Genomic DNA, 19,277 nt, shown 5'->3' with positions numbered 1-19,277 from the left:
TGTAGAGTTCAGGGCAAGAAAACATAAGTAAGCGCGAATTTAATTACCGCGGATAGCCAATGTTTGCGAAAATAAAGTCTTCGCGGGTAAAAACCCACGGAGATTCCTCTGGCCTCGCCTCTGGCTGCCCCTTAAATGTAATTGAAGAGGCAGCCGTACCAGGCCGTTGCGAGGCCTAAACTTTTACGAGCTTAAATTTCTGCGAGTGTTACATTTCTTTATACTTGAAGTCTGCCAGAAGAAAATTTTGCGAGTTGTCGCTGCCGTATGCATGGTATTTCACTAATTCTAAAAACTCGCAGAATTAGAATTATGGCAACTAACTGGGAAAAGGTGAAAGAAGAGCTCACTTGTGTTATTTGTCAAGATCTCCTAAACGATCCCAAGATACTTCCGTGTCTTCATTCTTTTTGTACTGGCTGCCTTAAAGAATGGTTGGGTCGATTGCCATACTTGGAGGCTTCAAAACGTGAGCTCGAATGTCCATTGTGCAGAGGGAAAGTTGCGCTATCTACTCCATGTGCTATAGAAGAATTACCATCGCATTTTTCAGCCGTTCGTCTGGTGGAGATCGTGCGTCTACAAGAGCAAGCAAGCAATAAGAAAGTCACGCCCATATGTCAAAATTGCGAAGATGGAGAAGTAGCAACATCGTTATGTAGTGAGTGTGCTATATTCTTGTGTGATTTTTGTGAGAAAGCGCATAGAAAATATAAAACCACCAGTAGGCACAAACTACACTCACTGGATGATCTGAAGAAAGGCAGTGCTACTGACATTCCATCCATCTTACCAGAGAAGGTAGAGATGTGTCATTCCCACCCTACCAAACCACTAGAGTTGTACTGCAGGTGTGAAGATGTGCTGATCTGTCGAGACTGCATCATCAAGAAACACAAGGACCATGACTATGATGTGATCTCTGATGCTGTGGATGGTGAGAAGAAGATACTGAAGGAAGCTCTCCCTGGTATCCAGCAACTAATAGATGAAGTAGAAGGAACCGTCAATGGAGTAAAGAGCAAAAGACAAGATGTGAAGAACAGGAAAGAAGAAAACTTGCACAGGTTGGATGATGCCTTTCATACCCTCCATGCTGCTTTAGATGAACGAAAGAGACAGTTACACCAACAGATCACACAGGATACAGAGGGAAAGGATAAAGGCTTAATAGTACAAGAAGATGAACTGTGTTTCTTATTAAGCCAGCTGAAGAGCTGCTGGAGTTTCATTGATGACAAACTACAACGAGGTGTCAACAAGGATGTGTTGGCCATGAAGAGATCAATGTTGGAGTGAAGAGATAAACTGAAAGAAATGAAGAACAAGACGCATTTAAAGCCTGTGGTTTATGAGCAAGAAAAGATAGAATTTGACCTTGATCAGTTAAGAAAAGTGTTTTCCTGCATAGGAACATTTGCAACCGTCGATGTACAAAAGTGCTTTGTAAGCAAGATGAAATTCCATTTTCCCTTTAAAAGAACAAACGTAACAAACTTTTTAGTCGAAGCCAAGAATTCATGTGGTCAAGGTGTTCCAAATGTAGCAGATCGTATCACAGTTGAAATTCATTACCATGGTAAACCTCACCTTACTGAATCAGCTACCATCAAAGATACTGGATATGGTCAGTATGAAGTCTCATATACTCCCAGGGTTTGTGGAGTTCACACCTTGTCTGTACTAGTAGCAGGTAAACCAATCCCAGGAAGTCCATTCAAGTGAGTTGGAAATCATGTACGTACATATGTGTGCTATGATACTGATAGTGAAACATAACAGTACAGTATAGTAGGGTACATGAAGACTTCCCTTTTCCCACTTATCAATGTGGAACCCATGGTTAACCCTTTTGAATTACAAGTTTAAAAAATGTGAACGTGATCCACTGAACTCAATCCATTTCATGCATGCTTCTCAACTCTCATGACCATACAAACTAGAATAATAACTGCCACAAAATTTGGTGCCAAGTATCATTGCATCTGCAGGTGGCAACAAGATCCCCTTAGAGAAACAGGATGTCCAACTGCTACCACCTCAGCCTTTCTTAGTCATTGATGGTGTTGCAGTGATAAAAGTAAAAATCATATCCTAATGTGTTGCTGAGTATATGTGACAAACCTGTCTAGTTTGCACAACTACCGAATTTCTTTTCATTTTCTCAGCATTATCTCCAAGGAGTGGTTTGCCAAAGTCTCAGTGGATTATGGTGAGTAGTTTTGGATTCACAGCACTAGACAGTAGGGAGAGCAAGGAAATCAATTTGTACAGTGACTATACTAAAAATAAACTACAGGTGCTTACATTTGCAGCTATAACTTCCATTTAAATTAGCCTACAGAGTTGGGATTTGGCTTACAGTGTTTACCATGGATTGGCAGATCGACCAAGGTATAGTTTTAGCCCTGCGGTCAATTGTGCATAGATGTATGAAGACGGTTTTACTGAAAAAATGATGGTGATTTTGTTTACGTCTACCGCATCATAAACAAACGTATGTAACATACAAACCATTGGGACTACAAAAACAAAACAAAGATATTTGAACTCCCCATGAGTAGGCAAATAAGATGGTGTGTAAGTTTAGTCAATTCAAGACTGTCTTTTCTAAGCAATGGTTTGAATAAATATTGCATAAAATTTTCTTTGTAATACGTGTAATTTCACCAATTATTTATTTTAAAATGTTTTTCTCAAAACGCATGCTTGTGCAAACTAGACGAGTTTTTGTTGACACAGTCACATATATGTATGCACTAAATCATCTGATCACAGAATGACAGACCATAACATCAAAACAGTAGTGTAGTTAGACTTTCAGTGATGGTAGGGCACACATTCTCATAACCTCCATCCATACAATTATAATTATACGTACACAAAATAAGAGTCTATCTCACATTAGACTCTTCATATCATACAGTACTGTAGTACTGTATATTAGGGATCATGGAGATTTGGATTTTCCTAGCCAAAAAAATTCACCCAAAAAACATCTTTACAACTCCATCCTGGCACCTTGGCAGTATTGGTTAGGTATAACCAAGCCCAAAAGTGCCTTCAGTATGGTCCTAAAGGCTTCCAATAAATTGTTATAAATTTTTAAAAAAATTTATTCAATGGAATTTTCTACTGACTGCCTGCCTGCCTGCCTGCCTGCCTGCCTGCCTGCCTGCCTGCCTGCCTGCCTGCCTGCCTGCCTGCCTGCCTGCCTGCCTGCCTGCCTGCCTGCCTGCCTGCCTGCCTTCAGGTAAGCGTAACTCGATAATGGCTAAGGCTATGGGCTTAATTTTTTCACTGTTTGACGTCGCTTCGTCCCGAGATGTGCCTTTTGGCATACCACAGTGCATACAATGCACACATCATGGACTTACCTTTGTCCTCCTTTGTGTCCCATTCCTTTTTGCTGACAGCCAAAGGTGTCAATTCGCGGTAGCGCGATGCATGGCTTCCCTACAGTACGTTTGTAAACAGGAATCGTCCGTATTTTCCATGGTGAATGGACTGATTGCAGAGACGATTCTAACACTGTTCCTTTGTTTATAACGCTGTTGTAATGGGCTGAACATAGCTGAAAGCGAAGAGTAATGGCCGCTGCACTTTCGAGGCAGTAATTGATAGTTGGGGGCATGCGAATTGTTGTATTTTCGAGGTGACTGGATTGTTGCAGAGGCACTTCTTGTACTGTTTTTCGTCTGTAGTGCTGAGTAACGGACTGAACATAGCTGAAAGCAAAGCATAATGGCCACTGCACTTTCGAAGCAGTTTTTAATAGCTGGGATGCGCCTTCAGACAAAAACATTAATTCAGGCACCATCCTTTCTTTTGATGCGGTATGCATGGGTTCACCAGTTACAAAAAAAGTAAGCAAACAAGTTAAAGGAAAAATTAGAAATTTTAAGTTTGATTAGGGATCATAGAAAAAAAAGTAAGGAAACAAGGGAAGTCACCTACACCTGCAGATACACTAGTGAACATTTAATCCCTAATTCAGTCTTGGTCTTGGGGTATAGACTGAATTAGGGATTAAATGTTCACTAGTGTATCTGCAGGTGTAGGTGACCTCCCTTGTTTCCTTACTTTTTTTTTTTCTATGATCCCTAATCGAACTTAAAATTTCTAATTTTTCCTTTAACTTGTATTTGTATATACCTCTTAGTTTTGTCAAACTAGGCAGCATATTCACTACAATGTATAAAGCTATTGTGTGATTAGCATGCAATTTCTTATTCATACTTTGCTACAATATATCCCTTGAGGATTCATTCTTTACCCAGTATTTCAAATTTTATTTCTACCATATCAGCTCCACACTATTGATGATCTTTGTTATAACAAACATTGTGCTTTAGCTCACTATTGACAGTTTTTGTCACAGTGAGCATTAAAATGAGCATGCCTTATTACTTACAGCCCGTTAACACTAGGCTCTCAGTTCGAACTATCACGAACCAGAGCGAAATTTCCCTTAATGTAAGTGTGAATCGAACCATACCGAACTGTGCTGGAATGGACCTGCTGGAGATGTCAGTCTGGTTCGATCAGGGTTGATTCATGTTCCAGTATAAACACAACTAACCTAACGATTCAATCTGTCTGATGTGAATGGAGGGAAGATAGGAGGGGACTTGTAGCTTGTTCACGTGAGTCTTGACAGCATGGCTACCGCCTGGATCGACAGTCAAGTACTGAGGTTAATCCAGATATGGGGAGACCAAAACATGCAGGAACAACTGGAGGGTTCAAAGAGAAATAAACAAGTATATGACAATGTGGCTGAAGAACTGAGGATATGTGGAATCGAAAAAACTGGTTAGCAATGTCGTTGTAAAATGAGGAAACTGAGGCAAGAATACAAAAATGGTAAAGGATAAGAACAAACAGACTGAAAATGACCATAAAAAAATGAAGTTTTCTGACGAGATTAATGAAATAGTGGGGAAAAAACCCCAGACAATCCACCAGTGGTGAATGATACTTTAGATTCCTCAGCCTCTACAGAAAAGTTAAGTTCAGATGAAGAGCCTGGGAGAGTTGAGGAACATGATAAGGGGCTCTCTAATAATGATGATGCAGATGAGGGTGAGTGCCAATTGTTGCTACTAAAGAAAAGAATTCAAGTGGAATTAAGGGCAAGAAGAGAAAGGGCAATAAAGGAGAGATTACTGAAGAAGTTATCACAAAGACGATGAAGACAGCTGCTGATGGACTGAAAGAGTCAAAGAAGATGTTTTTGGAAATGAAAGAAAGGCAGATGGAATTCCAGGAGAGCAAAACTACCAAGAATTTCAGATGCAGATGATGCGAATGATGATGGCTGGGCGTTTACCACATATCACCCTTTCCCACTTTCATCACAGCCAGAATAATGCAATAAAACCTATGGCTACTGTGAGTATTATGCTTATATTATCACATGATACATGTTATAAATCACTTTTTAATACGAGTGGTTTCTTGTGTACACATGTAAAAGATCTCATTTAACATGGTGAAACATGTATGTGTGGTACCTGTGAATGTACGTGTATACTAGTGTGTTAAACATTCAATGAAGTTATGATGATAAATATTGTACTAGTACATTCCAAACTGATGTGCCATTGCTGCCATAATGATCATCAGTGATGTCAGGCTCACTGCTATCCTCAGAACTACTATCTTGCAGCCACTCTTCATTAAAGGTGTCCCCATGCACCTCACACATGTTGTGTAACACACAGCAAGCTGTGATAACATGTGGAACATTGTCAATGTGTACATCGATCTGTTTTGACAATCGACATCAGTGTGCTTTTAGCCTACCAAAAGCCATCTTGACCACAACTCCTGCTCTTAACAGCCAGTAATTAAATGCCTTTTGCTGATCAGTTAATGTTGGTGAGTGGGGAAATGACTTCATCAACCATGATTTAATTGGGTAAGCACTATCTCCTATTAGGAGTATAGGTATCCAATGGCGGATCCACATTTGGGACAAATGCCTCTCACCTTGTGGAGGAGCCAGCCATACTTCTGATTAAAATACTAAACTTTGTCAGGCCAAGATCAGTTTACACAACTCATGAAAATATTTAAAATTCACCTCAAACCAAAGTTAAACTAGCTATGAAAGTCACCCAGCACCTTCGTGCGTACTAAGCGCCTCTAAAAATAATTATCATGTTGCTGTTGCTTAAGACATGCAGGGCCTTTAAATAGCTTTTAAGACTTCACAACCATCTTCAAAGGCCAAAATGGCAAAAATCAACAGTGAGACACTACTAAGAGGTGATTATTTGTTGCTTCAAAAATGCAGCAACTAGCTAACAAGAGAATCTGGCTCTCCCCAACCAGCTACAACTTAGTCTGTTTGTGTCCCTCCCCTTGCCAGCTCCTGGATCCGCCCCTGGTATCTCACTGGCATGAAACTGTAAACTGCTACCTTGCAGAATTTCCCCAACACTTACTTTACTATAAAGCACAGAATTAGCAAAAGTTGTTGCATCGTGGACACTTTCTGGCCAACACACGCAAATATTTCTAAACAGACAGTTTTGGTAAACTACAGCTTGTACTATAACTGAATAGAAACCCTATCTGTTGTAATAATCTATGTGATTCATTAAGGGAGGTGTTACTGGAAAGTGGGACCCATCAATGGAACCTGCACATTGTGGAATATCCCACTTCTCTTTAACAACTTCCTTTAATTCATCACCAGTTGGAAAAAATATGTAAACAGGCATTAATTTTGAACTATAGCATTGCATGTTTCATGAAAAATCAAACATACCGTACACCTAGCTACCCCAAACAGATGTGCAACAGTATGATACTCTGCAGTAGTAGCAAGGATCCACAGTGTAATAGCGGACTATATAGCTTGGTAGCGCTGGTATGCAGCCAGTCTGACACTCTCACAAGTCAACATGTTACAATTGTCCACTTTTACACTGTTTCACGTCCATTTCACGAGGCCCAGAATACCTACGAGTAGTAAAAACGTAGCTGTATGTTGAAACCAAACCAGCGGCACAGGTCATATGACATGGCCAGCGACTGATGGCATTAGCTACTTGAAGAACCAGTCTAGTGGAGCAAGATCAGTAATTTACCACTTCAGTATCATTGTATCAGCTTGAGAAACACGCGGATATCTAAAGCACTTCACTTCCACCTGGCTACTTGGGCCCGTTGTAAAAGAAATCGTTTCTATGGTAATTCTGTTCGATCTAAATAATGCGCATGTTAAAGAACATTTTGTTTAGCTGATAGCCTGTTGTATTCAAGGTGGCGAATTGACATATAAGTGCTCTGGCAGACATCATTAATGCCAAGTCCCTGGCGTATTGCCTGGCCCAAAAGTGGGTTGGCCCTTGGGTTGGCCCTTGGATTGGCCCTTGGGTTGGCCATTGCTTGCTGGTGCATTGTGAAGCCGGGCTCAGTCGTAGCTATAGCTATACTCCTACACCCTAATACAGTAAGTAATTGTATGTCCATCTCATAAATTGCACATGCAGCGGCCCCAATTCATGCCAAAGGTTTCCAGTACTGATGAGAGAAGTCAGTTTCTTTGTTTTTAAGTGCTCAAGTCTACTGTACAGCTATCTATTGTTAAGCCTTGGAATGGAAATGGCTTTCAGGATGAGTTAATTTCATTAGAGGTGTACCAATATTGATATTGGTATCAGTGAAAAGTTGACTTTTTAGCTGATATGAGCAGATATTACACAGAAGTACTATAATTGTCCCAAATATTCTGTGGCTGACTTGGTAGCACAATGGTTAAAACATGAGTTTCAAGTGCAAAGGTTTTCATGATGGCCAGGGTTCAATTCCTGAGTTAATCATACTTTTTTTCATTTTTACATACCTTTTTATCCCTACCTTTTCATATATCTTTGTTTTTATAGGTTTTAATGACCACATTTTAGTATTTTAACAGTGTCCATACTAAAAACCTTTGATGTTCGGATATCGGAATCGGTAATTTTTGTAGCCAATATATCGGTTATCGGTATATTGGAAAATTTCCGTATCGGTGCACCTCTAAATTCCATGCAGACTCATGGCCTTTCTTCATAGATAGTATGGTTTCTTCCAGATCTAATGGTGCCCAAGGGACACTGACTTAACAAGCTATCACATCACATCCTGTTATTGAGATAATCTTATAGTAATTAACATGGAGCATCATGATCACTTTAATTTATCCATGCATGGCGTTCATGCATAAAACTAGCAATACTGTAGCTAGCTATAAGCTAAATCTAGCTACATACCTACGTACATCACACATTCTCACTCCTAGACCAGAAATCAAAAGTTTCATGAGAATTTCATTGGTACCTACTTAGCATTTTAAAATATCATAGGTGTGCACTGATTCATGGATAACAATTTGGTATGCACAAAATGCAAAAACTTTCATGGGAATTTCATTGGTACCCAGTGTTGGGCAAGTTACTTTTTAAAAGTAACTAGTTACATATTACATATTACTTGCAACAGAACTATTTAGTTACAGTTACATATTACCCATAAAATAAAGTAACTATAATAATATTACATATTATATTACTTTGTGTCCACAGCCTTAAGCTGTCACGTGTGAAACTACCGCCTTATCACGTGACATGATTACGTTGTTGGACAATGCATAAATCTTGGTTATAAGTAAGAAGCTGGTGAATAAGCTTCATTCAGTAGGTTTCATTACTTCGTTGTGGCTAGGCGTTACTCGGTGGATCACTAACGAGATTAGTAACTTCATTACTTATAGTAATAATATTATGTAATATTAAGATTCATTACAGTAAGGGACCATCCATAATTTTCAGTCTTTGTGCAAGCGTACAAAGAGTACTCTTGTTTTCTAACCCCCTCCCTCCTTCACAAAGCATACTGTATAAATGTTGATACTATGTACAGTATATACACGATGATTATTCATCATTTTATAAGCGTACGTGTGATTTAACTCTCTCCCCCCCAGCGTACTCTTTATACTCTTTCGTAAAGGCTGAAAATAATGGATGACCCCTAACTATATTACTTAGGTAACGCATTACATTTGTAAGTAAAATAACTTGAGTTATATTACCTGTTTTTATAGTGTATTTCGTTATATTACTTAGTTACCACAAAAGTAATAATATTACATAACGCGTTACTTTTGTAACGCGTTACTTTTGTAACGCGTTGCTCCGAACACTGTTGGTACCTATCATATTTTGGCATTGTACAGTTTCATAGCTTATTCATTGGTAAAGGATTTGGCATAAAGAACAATTACATTAATTTACTTTTCATGTAATATTCATTGCGTTTAGCATACCAATGAATCATAACAATTATTTTCATGGTGTTTCCAAGTATTTCATGGACTTTTCATGGTTTATCATTATTGAGAAAGCTAGTAGTGTTAGCTATACTAATCACTTTTCCCCAGATAATGTGTTTGCACAATGTTTTTAACTTTAGTACCTAGGTGACATAATAGAGTATGCTCATTTTGCAGCAGGTGAGTGCATGGCCTATAAGTGCAGTCAGTTTCAGACACTTTTTCAGAGGAAATATGAGTTTTAGGTGATTTTTTGGACAAGAAAGCCCAAATCTCCATGATCCTTACTATACAGTACTACCATACTGCATGATATCAAGAGTAAATTATGGAATTATTTACTCTTGATGATATACATTAGGTATTATTTAGTGTGGTATTAAACCAATTCTGTTTAAGGTCACATTTTAATGCCAGGTCAAATATACATGTAGTGTAAATAATGCATGTAGCATAGTTTACTAAAACTGTTTTAGAATGATAGCACAATTGAGAGATTACACCAAAATGGAAACACAAAATTGTCACCTGATTACACAATATGGAGGGAAGAAGTTTCAAACTCCTCACGATGTTGCCATAACAACTAATGATGACATTGTCATAGTAGACAGTAGCACCCGTGATGTAGTAATGCTGAGCAAGAATTTAAAATTAATTAAAACATTTGGTCACGGAAATGGAGATGGTAAATTAAAAGAACCTGAAGGTGTAGCTGTAGGTCATAATGTAATAGCAGTCAGTGAGTGGAGTGATCATGTGGTGAAGAAGTTTACTCTACAAGGAGACTACCTATCAAAGTTTGGCTCCCATGGCAGTGGAGATGGGCAATTTCGTTACCCTCAAGGACTAACATTTAATAATAAAGGCTTATTGTATGAGGTGGATTCTGGTAACTGCAGGGTGCAAGTTTTTGATGACAGCAATAAATTTACATTCAAATTTGGCTCCAAAGGATCTGATTCAGGACAATTTCAGGGCCCACGTTGCATTGCAGTGGACAGCAGTTACCAAGTGTACGTGACCGATTGGACTGCTAGTGGAGGAATAGTTGTATTTAGTGAAGATGGTCACTTTATCAAGAAGATAAGTTGTTACAAGCCTTATATCATTTGTCTTACTCCTGATGACCACATAATAACTCGTGTTAATAGCTGTCTTACTGTTTTTGACCCAGATTACCAATTAATTGCTCAATTCGGAACAAAAGGACACAAGCAAGGACAATTTGAGATAACCACTGGTGTAACAGTCAATAGTGCTGGCACTATCTTTATTTCAGAAGGAGGAAATGCACGTCTTCAAATCATTACTGATTGATGTCATTTTCATTGTATTGCCAGTGATGTTGTATACACACACAAACTCTTGCTCACAAATTTTGTAGTCACTTGGATGCTCAGATGTAGCGTAGGTTATAAACTTTCTGCTAGAGTAGCTATATAGTAATTTATATCTACATGTAATATGAATGTGTTACTGTGACAGTGGTATAGAATTAATATTTCACAAAGACCATGATGCATATTATACTTTGTTTCTTAAACCAGCCATGTTTGACCTCCACACTGATGGTAGTTGGTATGGTTAGCTAGGTACGTTAAGACACAGAGAGAATAGTTTACAACCCATTGTGGTGCAAGGATGCAATAGTATTGGGTTACATTGAAATTAAATACATGCATTATCTTTAGTCCAAATTTGGGGAGGAATGGTACTATGTGTAGTTTGTAACTTGCAAAGGTTTTCTTTACAAAACTGTATTGTATTGACCTAAAAATTGCCCAGAAACAGCAACTGTAAGCACACTATTTACACAACACATACATTCACGTATAATCTTTCTGTAATTATATATATATGTACTACTTTCAAACCTCATATCAAAGGAAAATGGCAGTGTACGTATATCACATTTTACACAAGTGAATGCCAGACCAGTAGCTGTTGACTATATGTGACTGGGTCTGGGAAAACCAGTCTTATTGCCAGATCTGATCTTTCACCAAGAACACAAAGCTACATGAATGAACTATCAAATTTCATAATCAAACTCAGCTAGACTTTGGTGGTCTGCTTTTGCTGGCTGCTTTTCCCCAGCACAGTGACAATCCGTATAATACGAGTAGTCTGGGACCCTAATGGAACCTGAGGATGGCTGTGTGTGGCTGTACAGCTCCGTGGTATTGAATAAAGACCTGTGCTATAAATGTCATTCATTATTTTAGCCAGTTTTGATACCTGAATGGCCCGTAACTTGGCATAATTCATATCTATGCCTTCCTCTTTAATTTTGCATTAGAGTGTTCTCTGCATGTGTAGAGTGTTTTCCATGGTCAAAGCATTATTCTAACTACAACAGAACAAATTTTAACTTTGTATGTTTTCTGATACTTTTCCTTTATAAATGGTAAGGGTCCATTTAATGCCAATGAATGTGCGTGAACACCGGACCTCTATAAAAGTCTATGTCCATTAATAATTATAATAATAGCACCTTCATATAAGAAGACAAAATGCACATGCTGGAAATTGCATACACTAAGTCACCATCACCAAATCATAGATCTGGTTGTTCTCTAAATGTGAAGCCCTTTGATAGCCACCAATATGTATATATATGCATAAAACAGATTATCCATTATGTTGTATGATCACTGACTTAGTATAGTTATGTAAACAACAAAAACTACAAACACATGATGTTGATTTTATATCATTGGCTCTTGACCCCCATTGAAAATATTTAGTGTGCATTTCTATATATATCTCAGCCAGTGATTTCAATTTGTGAGTGTAATACAACCTAGCTGTACATAATATAAGCTGATAACTGTACACTTCGTGTATATTTTAGAGAACACAGATTGCTAGTAATTTTATAGCTACTTAGATCCTCTTAAGGAACCTAGTAGGCATAGCTTGTACCATTTTCATCAGTGTTGCCATTCCCATGCAAATTATTAGGCTCTGAATTATATATATATGCTTGCTCACAGTTGATGCAGATCACTTGAACCTTGTGGTGATAGTTCAGTATGCTATATATGTATATATGGCTAAACTTTGTGTGTAACTACATAGCTATAGCCAGGGGCGTAGGGAGGGGGGGTTCAGGAACCCCCCTGTAAAATTTAGACTTCTGCAAGCAGGATTCTAACACACCATTTAGTGTGGCAGGACAAAATGAGTGAGCAATATAGTGTAATGGCACAGCACAACAATTGATAAAACTTACATTCATCTCAGGGAAGGATTTACAGAGGTAACATGAGCCCTCTTCAAAACTTGTTAAAAAGATCGATATACTCTAATAGAGCAGTCAGGTATATACTCTAATAGAGCAGTCGGGTATACTCTAATAGAACATGCATGTAAATATCCATGTCCATATGAAGTTTTTCAGACATTCCAACATTAAATGCAAAACTTAGCATGACCTTATATATACTGCTATAGCTTTGGTGTGCAGTGTTTAAAGATATAGAGCTCCAGTAATTTATCACTTGTGTTATGCAAAATGAATTCATGCTATGCATATTTGTATAGTTACAGACCTTCCAGGTTATCTAGCTAGTTCCAGCCCCCCTAGTACCATCCCAACCACTCTTTCCTCCACCCTCAGCAGGCCTGACTTGGTATTGGTTTCTAATGATTTGTTCGAATTGACAGTACCAACTAATACCCAGCAACATCTTCTTGCTGCTAGAGCTAGATAGGAAGATCGATATAGCTCCTTGCAATATGACCTTCAGCTTTCTGGGTTAACTGTCAATCTTGTTCCCATTGAAATTGGTTGTTTAGGCCACTTTTTGTCAGAAACAATTGCTCAAATGGCTACTGCTTGTGAAGTGCCAAAGAAAATCGTAAGATCCTTGTTTGAGCAGGCAGCTCGCATTGCTGTGTCCTGTTCTTACAGAATTTTTAATTCTAGAGCCTCCCTGGACTGGGATCCTTTAGACCACCTTAGGTAAACTTTAAGTATTACATATAGATATATGTAGATTTTTTTTTGGTGTATTGTAATTTAATTTAATTTTAGTTAATGTAAGTCTTTCCAGGGCTCCTGTACTGATCCATCAGCACATGGTACTCTTGTGTCTAGGCCCCTGTATGCTTGTAATGTATATTTTGTCTTAATCATTAAGATGTTTATTATCTCTTGTTTTGATTGTCATTTGTATCAGTGGATTCATGGCTCCTATACCACAGTGAGATATAACCATCACTTACAGATTACTATATGTGTCTCTATGTGTTATGCTATCTGTTTCCACTAGGTGACTTTATCTAGTACTACCTTCATCCCAGGGGTACTTAATGCATCATAATTAATGTACTTTTTGCATAAAATATAGCAATTTGCTGAGTTTTGCTTTATTAAAATATTGAAAGGCTCACAGTGGCTGGGGGCTATGCCCCCCAGACCCCTGCTTCTAGTAATTCAATGCTGGTGCTGGAACCCCCCTTCAAAAAATTCTGGCTACGCCCCTGATAGCTGTATTATATGTGCATACAGATGCATGTATATAGCTACGTATAATATTTATGCACTAGAGATCAGTACTTTTTCACTCTTGATACACAGTGAAGTATACTTTCATGGATGTATACTTATAGTATAATTAACTATGATCTATATACATGTACTTCAATTCAAACTACTAATTGTTTAGCTATACAGTAGAACCTCCCTTATCTGGACCTGTATTATGACACCTCCATGAACAGCCAAAATTGGTCATGTGCAGCTTGTAGTTTATGAGTTTGGTTACAAGGAGGGAGCCTAAAGGTTGGGGCATCTGGATTTAGTGGAATGGAATGGTGGAATGGAATGGTACTTAGGTAATTTCAATTAGTGGTCACCTCTTTAAAAAGACCACCTTCTAACAAAGACCATTTTACTTTAATATCTGTATTATTGTTTTTAGAGCCCTATAAGACAGTCTTATTGATGAATTGTGTGCCACATGTTATGTCCCCTAGAAAAGCCAGTGATATCTGATTTATGATACAATACAGTAATAGCTATATACCCCATACAAAAAAACAGCTTGGCTATACAAAAAAAAAAATGTGTCCACGAAACTAAAAGCAACTGGCAACTAAAGGAGCTAATATCTAGAAATGAATGTCAATATATACTGGCAACTAAGTATAGTTTACAATAATCTTGGTCCTTTATCGTTGACTTGTGCAGTCTGACTGTATTAATTCCCTGTAAATCTAATTGGCTAGTAAATTGGTACCTTTCTCAATAGTCCGGTGTTGTAGAGGAGAAAAAAGGCAGCTAGTTCTAAGTCCTTGAATTAGGTTAGGAAATCCTAAGGCAGCAGCATATGTTGCTGTCAGACCTTCAGTGCTGGTCACTGTAAAGTGCTAATAATAATAATAAATTACTAGCCAATTAGAGTTGCAGGGAATTAATTAGGAATGCAGCAAGACTGTACGAGTGAATGATGATGGACCAAATTTTTATAAATTATAGCAAGTTATTTGTCAGTATATCTTGGCCTCACCCAAATAATCAGTTACTTTTAGTTTGATGGGGACGTCACTTTATACAGCCAAACTGTTTTTGCATGGGGTATATTGCTGTATTACAAATCAGATATCACTCTGATTTTTCTAGGCATGTGGCACACACTTACTGACCACTAAGACCATTCTATGGGGATACACTCTAAAACAACAAGATAGCAGCATTTTAAACATTAAAGTAAAACGGTCTTTATAAAGAGGTGGTCTTTGTTAGAAGGTGGTCTTTATAAAGAGGTGACCACCAATTGAAATTACCAAAGTACTGTTCCATTCCACCATTCCATTCCACCATTCCAGTCCATTCCACCATTCCAGTCCACCACTGAATCCAGACGCCCTAAAGGTTGTTACCTGTTTGGTGGCTTGTTTATGCTACTAACAGTTGGTTGCTAGGTGATAATGGATTTTAACAGCCCTGGGGAATGATCTTGAATGCTCTGTAGTGACTTCCCCCCCCCCTGCATTCCCACTAAACTACATAGCACTAGCTGATGTAGCAATAACAACATTACTTGTTTTTAAGTTAGTCACTTTACAGTATATAGGCCATGAAGAGTTAATTATATGTTTCTGGTTCCTTACCTGGTCATTTTTTTTGCTGAACAAGTTGTGCATTCATTTTTTCAATATAACTACTGTTGAAATGTTTTCATGTCTTGTAAACAACCTTATAAAGATGCACTACTTATACATTAACTCTATAATTCCATTATACTGCCATGTCAAATGTAGTGTACCACATCAAAAAGTTGCAAAAAAAAGAAAGAAAGAAAAAAAAAAAAAAGAAAAAAACAAGCCTGGTCAGGTGTTCAACTGGTAGGACCAGAAACTTATAATTAAATTTGCATGGCCTTAGTATAAATCTTAGGTATGAGATTATGGATGGTGTACCAGACTGCCCAGATAAGACAGGTTCCACTGTATACTAGCTGTCCTCTCCAAACACCATGTACCTACATCACATTGTGTACTAAGGCTAAGGTCTGACTTTTATCTCTGTTATAGTTCATTATTGGTGCAATTTTATCCTCAAGATCACAGGCTAGCATGCATTGTTTACCAGAGGTCCTTTGATACAATGAGTTACAGGGGTGGATCCAGAGTTTGGATAGAGGGTGTGCATGTACATTGCTAAAAAGTTGAGGACCAAAAAGTAGATCACAGCAATAATGGCTGATATTATAAAGTATATAAAGATCCTTATTTATAGCTTCATGGTTAAGTGGTTAAGTTACACTGCCTCATGAACACTGTGACTGCTTTTATTAAAGTGAATGACTGCTCTATTAGAGTATCTCGATCTTGTATATATTATATGCAATTTTTTTGAAAGGGATGAAGGAAGGTGGGGGGGGGGGGCATGTGCCCTCCTCTAGATCCGCCACTGAGTTTTAATAGTGTCTACACGGAAAAGGCAGAATGGGGGTTGTCTGAACACCTCTGAATTACCTTAGCCATAATGGCTATGCCTGAGGGGTGGCCTTGGACTTTTATAGAAGGGGGTCAAAATACCCATTTTTAAAAAGAAAGCTGATAATATTATGCTGAGCTGAATAATTATACAGCCTGAAATATGTACAATAGCTGTGCACACCTAGCTATGTGTTTAACAAGTGATTTCTATGGCGTCCATGTGCTAAATCCATAATTCAATATAATATCATTTGAGTGCTATGAAAGCTGCATGTATACATGCATAGTGTATGTATTTAGAGAACACATGTGCTATTGCTTATGTTATTAGGATCCTCTTACCCTAAAATGGGATTGGACATAATCCATAACACCGTTGCCATGCACTCTCACCAATCATTACTAGGTATGGCTTTACACATACCTACACAGACGATGTATTGCTGTAGCTTTCCCACAATTTATCCATATACAAACATTTGGTGTGGTGACATTATTAAGTGTGCCATTTGTGGCTAGATTACTTTTGGAAATACAATAATGCAGTGTAACTATATGTAGCTAGTTGTGTGTATTATAGATGCATGTACGAAATCAAGTAACTGTGCATGGGTTATATACGCAATGATAATTTTGATTCTCTAATACCTACACTCAACAGTAGCTTTCTTTTGATTGTTGTTTAAGCTACAGTAATTACTGAAATCTTTTACCTTTTTAGTATTTTCAGAGTTAGCCAGCATGGCCATGAGAGCTGCATATTTATTAGATCTTGCTTAGCTAGCTTAGCAAAATTATTGTTACATGGTGGACAAAACACCATTTTTGGTACACAAGCTCTTTATGGAGTACTAGAAGGGGTGTCAATTATGTGTGGGCTGAAAAAAAAATAGCCATCGCGTAGCCCCATTTATGGTATATCATACACTTGATTATGGAGTAAACTGCACTTAAATAACGAACAAGGTTGTCAAATGAATTAGTAAATTGTGCTGTAAGACTGTAACTTCAGTCTGGAAGTTAACTTTTGCACACATGTGCAATTTGGCAATGAGTAGTCAGTCTACTTAGACCAGTTAGTGGCAGTTAACAAAGATGCATGTTCACAACCACACTTTGGTCAATGCATAAACAGGCATTTAGACTAGTTAATAATACACAAATTTTGGCTCAATCTATAGCTCATGCACACAGGTGGTAATGACTGTTAACGTGAGACCCATAAAGAAAAACTACTCACAGCAAATTGCATACAACTTACAGTACAATTATTTCACTGATTCATTTGACAAGTGTGTACATATTGAATGCCAAAATAATATAATTCAATTAAAATGGAAAAACTAACTCCACATTCGAGTGTATGATGTACTATACTGTAACTACTTGCTGGCCATTTTGTTTTCAACCCACACATAATTAAGTTTATGCATCTTTTCTAGCAAGCACCTTTTAAAGTTTTGACCAATGTGAAAGATTTAGTATTGTTTTTATGAGAAGTTATGCAGTTTAAAGATGCAAGGGTAGGTTGCTCAGCAAATGCAGTTCAATTGCTGAACAATTCAAACTAGCTAGTCACATAGACAATAGTAACTCTTTCACATTGCTGAAAACTTTAAAAAGTGCTGGTAAAGATACATGAAATTGTTGTAGAATCTAGACAGCTTTCTTGGATGGCTACTATATGGCACCAAACATACGTACATTCTTGTTTTTTCCCTTGAATGCAAGTTAGGTTGTAATATTGGATCTGCATTATAGCCTGGTGCAAAGATTTGTTTGCTGAGATATACCGTATGTTTCTACACGCATCTTAAGTTTTGCATCTTGGGTTGCCTTGTAGACTGTCTATTCATGTGACACTCTATTGTGTCATCTAAAATTGCATGGTGGTAAAATTGCATTCTGTATAATCATAACAGGGTGGACCAACTCCATGCAGGAGGTTGTAATCAATATACACTATCCATGACATGCAGTAGCTAAACGTACTTTTAAAAACTCAAAATATGCTTACAAATTATAGACTCCCCACCATAATAGGTTTTCTAGATCATCAACATAACAATATGTCACATATAAATGTTAGTTGGAAATACACCAAAGATGTAAACTGTTACAATGTTTGCACTATATGCTGTGCTACCATGAAATTGACAAGTTTAAGGGCAAATTAGACTTATTGTACACTGAATAAACCAACTTAAGAGAAGCCAAAGAAAGCACTGCTTTCTTTATCCCTATACTCATAACATGCAGCAAGCCAGATAGGGTAATTTTGGTAATGAAATTACACATGCAATGAATTCGAAGTTTGAATAATACACCAGATTTTGTCGGACTGGGATCATACTCCACAGGATTATAGTTATAACATTTTACACAGTTATTACTGCATTTTTACAGATAGCTAAATTATTAGCTATACAGCTTATTGAAAAAAGATATTTACAATATATTGATCTGTTATTGGTTGACTGCTCTATTAGAGTATCTAGATTTTTTTGCTACAAGCATAGTGACCAATAATAATGGGGCATTCCTTCTAAAAATGGTTCAAATGCCTTCCGAAAAAAATTGGTGTTTTTTATCTGCTTTGTAATTTTTCTCAAAATTTGACACTAAGCTACGCTACTACACTGTTAAAATGAAGAGTAACCACAACTCTCAAGGAGTTCCCAGTGTAGGGAGGATTTAACATCCCTGGAGAGTAACCATTACTCTAAAGGAGTAACTGGAGAGTAACACATGCTCTGAAGGTAGTGTCACTTACTCTTCAGAGTAATGGTTATTCTCTTCAGAGTGTTAGTGGGTTACTCTCCATGCAGGGGTGTTAAATCCTCCCTACACTGGGAACTCTTCAGAGTGGTGGTTCTCTTTATTTTTACCAGTGTATATCAAGCATCACTAATAATCAATTTTAATATATTATAGCACAACTGACATGCTTAAATTTAAAGCCCTCCGCTGACCCCCCCTACATCTGCCTCTGCAT

The 19,277-nt window shown here is 37.7% G+C and overlaps 2 protein-coding genes across 2 annotated transcripts; both read left to right on the top strand.

The window, feature by feature from the left end:
• The first annotated feature begins 295 nt into the window (after positions 1-295).
• On the top strand, positions 296-10,889 carry LOC136252830 (E3 ubiquitin-protein ligase TRIM71-like). Its single transcript, XM_066045405.1, has 2 exons — positions 296-1,721; positions 9,805-10,889. The coding sequence occupies exons 1-2, from the start codon at positions 1,318-1,320 to the stop codon at positions 10,646-10,648; spliced, it is 1,248 nt and encodes a 415-aa protein (XP_065901477.1). The 5' UTR covers positions 296-1,317; the 3' UTR covers positions 10,649-10,889.
• Positions 313-1,299, top strand: LOC136253640 (E3 ubiquitin-protein ligase TRIM33-like). The gene has a single exon (XM_066046304.1). The coding sequence runs from the start codon at positions 313-315 to the stop codon at positions 1,297-1,299; it is 987 nt and encodes a 328-aa protein (XP_065902376.1).
• Positions 10,890-19,277: the final 8,388 nt, after the last annotated feature.

This window comes from Dysidea avara, chromosome 4 (genome assembly GCF_963678975.1).
Source record: "Dysidea avara chromosome 4, odDysAvar1.4, whole genome shotgun sequence".
Lineage (NCBI taxonomy): Eukaryota > Metazoa > Porifera > Demospongiae > Dictyoceratida > Dysideidae > Dysidea > Dysidea avara.
This window is presented reverse-complemented; position numbering and strand designations above follow the sequence as displayed.

What these genes read in the sequence shown, in the direction of transcription:
- LOC136252830 (XM_066045405.1), top strand. Translation starts at nt 1,318, where the DNA reads ATGAAGAACAAGACGCATTTAAAGCCTGTGGTTTATGAGCAAGAAAAG. An exon ending in ATCCCAGGAAGTCCATTCAA is followed by an intron (nt 1,722 to 9,804) that starts GTGAGTTGGAAA and finishes AAACTGTTTTAG; the next exon opens with AATGATAGCACAATTGAGAG.
- LOC136253640 (XM_066046304.1), top strand. Translation starts at nt 313, where the DNA reads ATGGCAACTAACTGGGAAAAGGTGAAAGAAGAGCTCACTTGTGTTATT.